At 39.0% G+C, this 10,153-nt stretch overlaps 2 protein-coding genes across 2 annotated transcripts; both read right to left on the reverse strand.

The window, feature by feature from the left end:
• Nucleotides 1–1,621: 1,621 nt before the first annotated feature.
• LOC101296313 lies at nt 1,622–3,107 on the reverse strand. The gene is made up of 2 exons (XM_004305389.1): nt 2,515–3,107; nt 1,622–2,378 (listed from the first exon to the last, which is right to left on the reverse strand). The coding sequence occupies exons 1-2, from the start codon at nt 3,105–3,107 to the stop codon at nt 1,622–1,624; spliced, it is 1,350 nt and encodes a 449-aa protein (XP_004305437.1).
• Nucleotides 3,108–6,932: 3,825 nt separating this feature from the next.
• LOC101301022 (E3 ubiquitin-protein ligase ATL41-like) lies at nt 6,933–7,855 on the reverse strand. Its single transcript, XM_004303112.1, has one exon. It carries the CDS (start codon nt 7,804–7,806, stop codon nt 7,051–7,053), a length of 756 nt encoding a protein of 251 aa, XP_004303160.1. The 5' UTR covers nt 7,807–7,855; the 3' UTR covers nt 6,933–7,050.
• Between the last annotated feature and the right edge of the window lie 2,298 nt (nt 7,856–10,153).

Genomic DNA, 10,153 nt, shown 5'->3' on the forward strand with positions numbered 1-10,153 from the left:
TGTTTTTCGTCCACTCACGCTAACGTTTTTAAATGCTTTTCCCTGGGCCCTTTGTTTTCAAATGCCCAGATTGCAGAGCTCCTGTTCGGTTTCACTAGGAGTTGAGGCATAGTTTTCCCGCTGCACCTTGTTGACCGTAGGTTACCTGTTAACCTATGTGTAGTGTTATATTTCCTTCTTGTAGAGCTCTGATGACCATGGGATTATGTGTATTAAGTTAAAGTGTTTATTTTTCACTTAGGTCCATGACCCACGTAGAGAGAGTTTAATCTTAGTTGATGTTCATGTTTAAGTAATGCCATGGAATACTTGGTTTGGGTTGTTTAATTACTGCTATGATTTGGTTCATGTTGTAGGGAATGAAGGACTCTAGGAGTGGTGGTTGGTTATTATCGTTGAAGTGTTTCAGTTTTTTTTTTTTATTTTTTTATTTTTTTTTACAGGATGGGTTGTCTATTTTTAAGGGAGGTTATGCCGAAATTTCGGTATAATCTCTTTTAAGAGTGGGCCCCGCAAGACTTGCCTATTTTACTATGTGTTTTCGGGGCGGGTCTTGTCAGATCCAATCACCATGATGATTCCGAATGACACCACCAGCACCAATTTTACCAATAAGAGATACTCTAGTTCCATCTACATTGAGCTTGAAGAAATTTTCAGGAGGCTTTTTCCAAGCATGCATAGTATAGCTGAACATGTAATTGTCATTGGATTTCAGTTTAGACTTTCTCCATTCCAAAGCATAGTCCCAGATGATCTTTTTGAAACCAGTAGAAAGAACAAAACCAGGTTCAAAAACTTGCTTGTTTCTCCACTTCCATATAAACCAGCAGATGAAAATGAAAAGACAATTCCAACTAATATTTTCCTAAACAACAATATGGCATTGCAGCTGAGCATTAATCCAACCAGGCCAATCTAGGGAAAAAGAATTATCAATGCAAATAGGTTTACTGAAAGCTCTCCATATAATTTTAGCTCTAGGACAGTCTCTCAGCAGGTGCAATAGAGTCTCATCAGCAGAGTGTCAAATGGGACAAGAAGGGCTAGAAGTAAAGCCTTTGGTAGCACATTGAACATTGGTGAGCAGCTTTTTATGAAGAATAATAGTCCACAAAAAGGTCTTGAGTTTTGGGGAAGGTCAAGCTTCCACATAGCTTTCCATTGAGGATTCACAGAATCAAAAGAATCAAAAATAGAGCTATAGGCAGACTTCATTGAAAATTGGCCATTAGAAGTAGAACACCAAATTCTAGTATCATCACCACTCTCACTAAAACCAGTTGGCACATTAACAATAAGATTAACAATTTCTCTAGGGAGCACAGACAACATAAACTCCACATCCCCACCCTCAGCATTCCAGAAATTACTAATCATAGCATCTTCAAAAATAACAGCAGAAGGGAGAGCAGAGTTAATAAGGGCTTGAGGGCAAGAGCCAAAAATCGTACCAGAATTTAATAGAATTGCCATTTCCCACACGCCATTTTAAATTCTTTTTGATTAGCTCAGCTCCATGCATAACACCTCTCCAAGTACTGGAAACGTCAGAAGGAGGCTTATAATCATTTCCAAACAAACAACCATGTTGAAGGTATTTAGCATATAACACATTAGCTCAGAGACCATTATCATGTTGGAAAATTCTCCAACCAATCTTAGAGAGGATAGCCTGATTAATATCAGCAGTTTTCTTGACCCCTAATCCACCTAAATACTTAGGTTGACAGATAGTGTCCCAGTTCACAAGATGAACCCTTTTCTTGTTTTCAACATCACTCAAAATGAAGTCTCTATTTAGTTTATCAAGTTTGTCACAAAGATTAACATGAAACTTAGCTGTTTGCATTGCATACATAGGAATAGCTGAAGTAACTGATTGCACCAAAGTAAGTCTACCAACAAAGCTTAAAACCTTACTTTTCCAACTAAAGAGCCTTTTCTGAACTTTGTCAAATAAACCAGCATAAGTACACTTATTGACTCTATCATAAATGAGAGGCATACCTAAATACTTGCCAAGATCACAAGTGAGAGGGGATCCACACACATTGCTGATCAAAGAAGCAGTAGACTTGGAAGTGTTGGGTGAGCAGAACACTAAAGATTTCTCAAAACTCACAGTTTGTCTAGAGAGAGCACAAAAATTATCCAAACAAGTCTTGAGAAGGGAAGTTTGCTGTGAAGAGGCTTCAACAAACAGGATAAGATCATCAGCAAAGAAGAGATGCAAAATTTTAGGTCCAGATTGAGAGGCTTTAACAGCTTTCCAATAGCCATAATCAATTGCAGATTGAATTAAATGGGAAAGCTTTTCCACACACAGAACAAAGATATATGAAGAGAGGGCCACCTTGCCTAATGCCTCTCTTGGCCTGAAAGGATTCAGTCAACTCACCATTGAAACTAATTTGAAAACTAGTAGAAGTGATGCAATGCATAAACAGTTTAACAAGGGGCCTAGGGAAGTGAGCTTCAAACAAGACCATTTCAATGAAATTCCAATTTAACCTGTCATAAGCTTTTGACAGATCAATTTTCCAGGCAAAGAAACCAGTCTTACCACTGGACTTTTTAAACTTGAAAAACATTTCTTGAGCTATCTGAATATTGTCTGAAATATTCCTCCCAGGCACATAGCTAACCAGATTTGGACTAATCAAATCTTGCATCAAATGTTTAATTCTGGCAACAATAATCTTAGAAATAATCTTGTACACAGTGGTACAAAGACTAATAGGCCTAAAGTTGATCATGTGCTGGGGACCATCCACTTTAGGAATAAGAGCAATTATTGTATGATTTAGGCCAGCAGGGATAGAAGAAGTGCAAAACGCTTCTTGAACAACTTGAAAAATTTCAGAAGAATGCAAATGCCAATGGTGTTGAAAGAAAATAGTAGAGAAACCATCATGATCAGGAGCTTTCAAACCACCAATAGAGAAAAGAGCAGATTTCACTTCATCAAGAGAGACAGGTTTAATGGTATCATCAAATCTGGGTTGATCAATAAAGGGAAAGAGCCAAGGAATGGTAATCCTAATATCATCAAGCACTGACTGAGAGAAGAGATCACTGAAAAAATCCACAGCAATCTTCTTCATAGAATCAGTGGACCAGTTTCCACTGGAATCAAAGAGACCCTCAATTTTATTCCTCCTTCTTCTAACAATAGTAGTTAGATGAAAGAATTTTGTATTTCTATCACCATTTCTAATCCAATCATCCCTAGATTTTTACCTCCAGAACATATTTTCTTGATCTCTAAGTTTCTCATATTCATGAATCAAATCAACCTCCAAATTAATTAAAAATGGGTTTTCATACTTGTCTCTAGCTTTCTGAATTCCACCAATTCTTGCTAAAAGTCTTTTTTCTTCTGAAATAGATGTCCGAAAACATCTTTATTCCACTGAGAGAGAGCAGAGGCCATGTGTTGCACTTTAGTACTAAGATCACCATTGAGAGCTTTCCAAGCGCTTTCAGAAAATTCAGAATAATCAGCATGAGAAAACCACATTGCTTGGAACCTGAAATGAGTGTCAAGTTTATTAATAGAATTATTGGAGACAAGTTGTAACAAGATTGGGCAGTGGTCAGATCTAGTTTTAGGCAAGTGTTGGATAAAAGCCTCAGGAAATAAGTTTCTCCAAGAGCAACAGCAAAAACCTCTATCAAGTCTCTCTTGATCCTGTTATTACTCCAAGTAAATCGAGAGCTAGTAAACCCCATGTCAATCATTGCGTTTCTGTTCATCCAATCATTCAAACTAGCAAATCTTCCATAAAAAGGCCCACAGTTTTTATCATCAGGAGACACCAGCTCGTTAAAATCACCAATGAAAATACAAGGAAGGCCAACTCTCTGAGTCAAACTATCAAAATAGGACCAGAGGTTAGCTCTAATGGAGTGAGTAGGGTTGGCATAGACAGTAGAGAGCATCTAACAAGATTTCCTAGGAATATTAACTTTGACAGAAATAAACTAAGAGTTTTTATCAATAATACTCACAGAAACTTTACTTTTATTCCAAAGTAACCATATACCACCAGAGAATCCAATGGCTTCAACAACTTCAAAATCAGAAAAACCAATCCTTAAAAGAGAATCACGAGATTTTTGAAACTAAACACGAGGTTCACATATAGCTAAAATATCAACAAAATTTATTCTAACAATATTTCAACTGCAGACAAAAAGTCATTACTTCCAGCACCTCTTGCATTCCAAAATAGAACTTTAATCATTGGAAACATTTGGAAGAGATGGATAAAAATATCCAGTTAAGCATCAGCCAAACCTTCTCCATCATGGGAAGGTTGATCATTTTCACAAGAAATCATGCTATTATCATTAAAGATTTTATCAACAACCAAAGTTGTACTATCATCAGAAGACAAAAGCTGTAAGATATTCACCTCCATAGACTCCTCAGGAGGGGAATGACCAAAGCAAGCAGAAGAATCACCTCCTAAAGTGAAGCTGCTCACATTTTCAAATGAAAGTTTCTTGAAAACCTGAGAATTCTGGTTAGAGGAGGAACCATTAAGAAATTTAGCTATCCTTTGGTACTAAAGATTAGTTTTGGTCATACCACTGCTGCCAACATTGGAAACATCTTTCATTGGTTATCTAGCTGAATTCACATGAAGAACTTTAGAAGGTTTAGGAGAGGATTTACCGGTCACCACAGGGGATTTAGGATTGGATGTAGAGCTAAGGTTGTTCTTGGGCTTACTGGTATTCTTCTTTTTATCTTGGAAATTATTCCACAATTTCACAATATTAGGAGTGTCTCCAGAAGGCATGTCAGCATCATTCTCAACATTGGGAACCTTCTCATTAATTTCCTCTTCTTGGAGCACAAAGAACCTAGAGCCAGAAGCATTTAGATTCTTTGACCCCCCAGAATTGCCATTCTTCTTTTTGTTTCTGTAAGTCAAAAGCATCCATGGACCCATATCTTCCTTAACAATGTCCTCAGAAGCATGCATCTCCACCTCAGATTGAGCATTAGGAACATTTTCCACTTCAGAAGGGTCTTGATAAGAAGAAACATCAGCACTAGCAGTAACAATGGATGGGCATTTATCCTTGGGGTGTCCAAAACAACCACACTCAAAACAAATCATGGATATACCTTTATAAACCACATGATAAGCAATGTTTTCAAGTTCAACAAAAGGCCTCAATGGTTTGCTAAGATCAATTTCAATACACACCCTAGCAAATTTACCCCTAGACTAACCAATAGTAAGAGGATCCACCTTAACCACATCACCTAGAATCTTGCCAATCTTAGCAACAGTGAAGTCCTTAAAAAACTTAACAGGTAAATCCAAGATTCTGACCCATAAAGCCATCTTACCAATAACTTCACAATCAGGATTGAAACCAGGACGCCATTTCTGCACAACAAGTGTCTGACCTGCAATAATCCAAGGACCACCACATAATGCATAGTTCATGTCTTCTTCAAGATTAAATTTCACAATGAAGAAATCATTAGGTAAATCAATAAGTTGCCAACCACCTCTAGTCTGCCATTTCCTACGAAGACCCTTTAACATGAAATCAAAGGAATTAGTAGAGTTAGGCTTACCCATGAGCTTGACACCAACTGCACAACGCCATTCAAAATCCAGCTTGTTATGCACCTTTTCAGAGAAGGAGACATTCTGACCATGCTTACCATTGAGTAAGTACAATCAGCATCAATAAAATCAAACTCTTCAGACATAGTCTGTGAGAAGCGCTCAGTGGAATTCTTCAGAGAACTAGCATAGGACATTTTAGGAAACATGGATGAGGGGATCTGAGTAGAAGAGTCAAGATCTTCAACTCGGAGTGCTTCCATCTCCGAGCTGATATCACCACCAGATTTGGTTTGTTTGCGTTGGCTAAGCATGGTTTCAGAGGCTCCGCCGCTTCCTAAAGGAAGTGCGGAGAAGATGAAAGGTGGATTCGCCACCAGAGCTCAACAGAAAACCCAGAAAATCGAAGAGAAACGAAGAAAAAACTGACAAATTCACGATCGAGTTCAGAAACGGCTAGAAAGGGAAGGCGCGTGAGGCGCGTTCAAAGAATCTGGGGCAGAATGATTTTGTTTTGTTGAATTTTTTTGTCTCCAAATATTTCTAGTAATAACATCTTTTGTTTTCCTTTAATTTTTTAATTAACGTACATCTTTTTTAGGGAAATACTCATTTAATATTAATTTAAACCTCTCATTTTTCATTCCAATGATAATCTTTTTTATGAGCCCATTCCAATATAAGGTAACATTTTTTATGCCCAAATACACAAATCTTTATTAATGTCATAATAAAAAAATAATTTTTGTATATTTTTAAGACAAGTTTACCCTCACCACTTCAACATGTATAGAGAGAGAGAATACTTGGCCGAAACCTCACTGGACTCCGGTCACCCGCCGCTAGACTCTGGTTGCCGGTCGCCGGATTCCGGTCACCGGTTGCCGGTTGCCGGAAATTTCTTCGATCGCCGTTATTGACCTCCAGTAACTCATATTTTCTTCGATCGCCGGATTCCGATTACCGGTAACTCAGTTACTGACCCCTAGTAACTCGGATTTTTTCCGGTGGTCGGATTCGGGTCATCAGTAACTCAGTTATTGACTTCCAATAACTTAGTTACTAACCCCCAATAATTAGTTACTGACCCTTAATAATCAGTTGCTGACCCCTAATAATCAGTTACTGGCCCCCAGTAACTTGGATTTTACCTCTACGCATTTGATTGTATAATGAGTAGGTTTGTTTCTATGTATCACTTGTGATTACTACTGCTTAACTCCTTGACTGCTTCAAATGGCAGTGGGAACTGGGAAGGTATGTAACGCTTATTTAGTTTTGAGATAAATATATTAGCACCCCGTGTTTGATTAAAAAAATAATAATATTTATATTATCTGATATACACACATACGAACATGTAACAAAAATTACAATAATATTTTCATGACAGTATATAGAGCAAAATTGCACTTTAATCTCACCCATAGGCCATAGCGAATCAAATTCACTGTCACTGTCTCTCTAAATCTTCAAAACCATCTTCTTGAACAGAAGATTGAACCCTTCTCGAAGATCTATCTCTACTAAGCATTCTCCTGAAAGAACTACTCAACCTCGAAATGGAACCACTATGTACTGCTTTACCATCTTCCGACGTCCCTTCCGCGGCACATGATAACATGGAGTTAACCCGCTCCAACGGCGGAGCCGTCGGTGCTGCGCCGGCCACAGGACCTTCTCTTGGCTCTGGCTGGAGATCGATACGGGGCTCCGCCTCCGTCCGGCAGATAGGGCACGTTGTGTGTGAGTTCAGCCATGTGTCTATGCACTCTGCATGGAAGCTGTGCTTACAATTGGGAAGCAACCTCGCCATTTCTTCATCCTCCATCATGCTCAGACACACGGCGCACTCGACGTCAGCATCGCCTTCATGACGTCTCTCACCGTATACAAAGACGGGCAAGGCTGCGATGACGGAGGGCTCGAGGCCGGTCTTGGGTGGCTCGGCGGAAGAGTGGACATGGGCAACAGTCGAACCCAGGCGGCGTAGGGCGGCAGCTCGGCGAAGTGACTGGCGTCTGAGGACGCATCTTGCGTAGGTGTGAAGTAGTATCACAAGCACAACCACGACAGATAATGAAACGATGGCGATGAGCATGATCTTGCTGTTCAAGTCATACGGGTTCTTTTCAGGCCACATCTGAGGACGATCATCGGGTTCGTCGAGAAGGCGCATGATCAGATCTGTGTGAGAGGAAGAAGACATGGCCGGTTCTTTGGTGTCTCAGACTCGGCTCAAACTATAGCTTCTCTCTCTTTCTCTCTCTCTCTGATGAGGGAGATGTGGCTTATGAGGGAAGTGAGAAACAAAACTAGAAACATTTGTTTTTATGTGGCTGAAGCCTTGGATCTTGTATTGGTTTTGGTATTCAATTTAGTGTGAACTTGCTGAAAGGGTTAGGGACGAAAATTTTGAGTTGTTTTGGAGAAAACAAGAGACAGAAACAAACTAAAGTTTACAGTCTCTTTAATCTCAAGATGGTTGACTGTTGAATGTTGACTTGTTCAATTATTCTTTCCTCCCCCATTCCTTATACTGCAACATGTAAATTCTTTCCATGATGTTTCTTCTGAATTGCTTGGTTAATTATTAGTTCTTAGAATAAGGTGGGAAAATGCTTACATATTCCCAATCAAAAATGGTAGAAGGTGCCTCTAAATAACTACTTGTTGACTAATATGATCACAAATGTAATGTGCCTGGAGGATTCGCTCTATTATGAGAGATCATTTCCCAGCTAGCTACGTACGTACCTAGCTACCCTCCTTCCACACGTTTTGCAAGATCCAATTGAAGCGTCTCACGCAGATCAATGTGAATATTGAAGTTTTTGGACTTTGGGAGAGTTTGGGACATCAGCAAGATATTGAAAACGATATATATATAAGCACTATCCCTGTTCAGACGGTTACAGACTACTCATTTTTCCGATCACTTTAATTTATAAGCTAGTCTTTCTTTTAATTCTTTTCTCCATTAAAAATGATGAAAGCAATGAACACAAGCTCCCATGGAGGGTTGGTAGAAGGCGGCAATGGAAGCCTAAGATTCAATTGCCCTTTTCTTTGGCCAGTCAGAAATATATTACATATTTATAAGAGAGAAACAATACCAAACCCCAAAAATATATAATACAAGGTATGCACCTATGACCTAATTACGGGACTAATTATATTAGTTCAATTCTATGCTAGCTCTGCATGTCAAAATATTATTCATGGATGATTTGATATACATATGTATAGGTAACCTGCCCAAACTATAAAACAGGAAGAAATAGACGATGGTCTAGAAATTACATAGTTCCGGCCGGCCGGCCTCAATGGAAGAATAACCACGGCGAATGATAAAATATACCACAAATAGTCGACAAATTTGAAGTTAAAGGTGCACCAATTTCTTCATCGTTACTAAATTTCGTTGAAAATAGCGGTAGAGTGATGCTTGTAGTCCTGGCCAGCTAGCTTGCAGTTTCAAACGTAAAGCCAGGGATAGAGTTTGAATGGCCTACAGTATAACGTAAAAACGGGGGTATAAGCACTCCACAGGTTTTCGTATGAGGAAACAATTACTACATGACTTGATTATATGAAAAATGCTATGATATTGCTTGATGCTTGGTTCTGAGTCAAGCAGGGAGACCTTCTTGGTCAAATATTAATCCCCTGCAACTTTAATTCTTCCTTCTTATGCGACTTTCGTGTATACCAACTAGTGTGCTTGTGATCCACGCGACCACGCCGCTGCTTTGCCGCTAGTAGCCTATGGTATTTTATATATGACATTTTATGTTATATATATATATATATATATATATATATATTTTATTTTTATATATTTTATGACAGATTTCTATTCACATTCACAAGATCATTTTTTTGTGGAATGTGTAGTCCTAAATTTCAGAGACCAAAAATCAAAGTTCAACTTATATGACTCTCTACCTCTACATAATTACAATCGAGGTATTACAATCGCGATGAACGACTTTATTGCTCTCAATTCCATTGTTCTTTATCATACGACTCTCTACCTCTATATAATTACCAGTCGTATCAAATATTTGTAACAAAAAAAATCATCCATGTGAACTACATTGACGCGACCCAGATATGATAAGTGGTTATGAGAGATTTTGTACGAGCCCAGTACGCAAATCTAAGATATTGTCTGCTTTGGATCCACCGGTCCTCACAGTTTTGTTTTTGAGGTTTCGCTCCAAAACACACCTCACTATGAGAAGATGACTCTGCATATATAAGCACAACAACTTATCTTCCCCAGGTGATATTGGACGCGTGCACGTGCTAGCTTGCTAGTGCCTTCAGCACCCGCCCAGTCCGGTCACCACAATCCACCCTTCCCCCCTTAGGGGCCTAATGTCCTCAACACACTTCCGGCCAGGGACATGTTATGATACCATCTGTAATAGGCTAATCTACATAATTGAGAATAGTCCGATTTAGGCCCACCGGCCCTCACTGTTTTGTTCTTGACGTTTCACCCAAAAACGCTTCTCAACGTAAGCTGACTCTACACATATAAGCACAAC

The sequence above is a fragment of the Fragaria vesca genome, linkage group LG6, assembly GCF_000184155.1.
Source record: "Fragaria vesca subsp. vesca linkage group LG6, FraVesHawaii_1.0, whole genome shotgun sequence".
Taxonomy (NCBI): domain Eukaryota; kingdom Viridiplantae; phylum Streptophyta; class Magnoliopsida; order Rosales; family Rosaceae; genus Fragaria; species Fragaria vesca.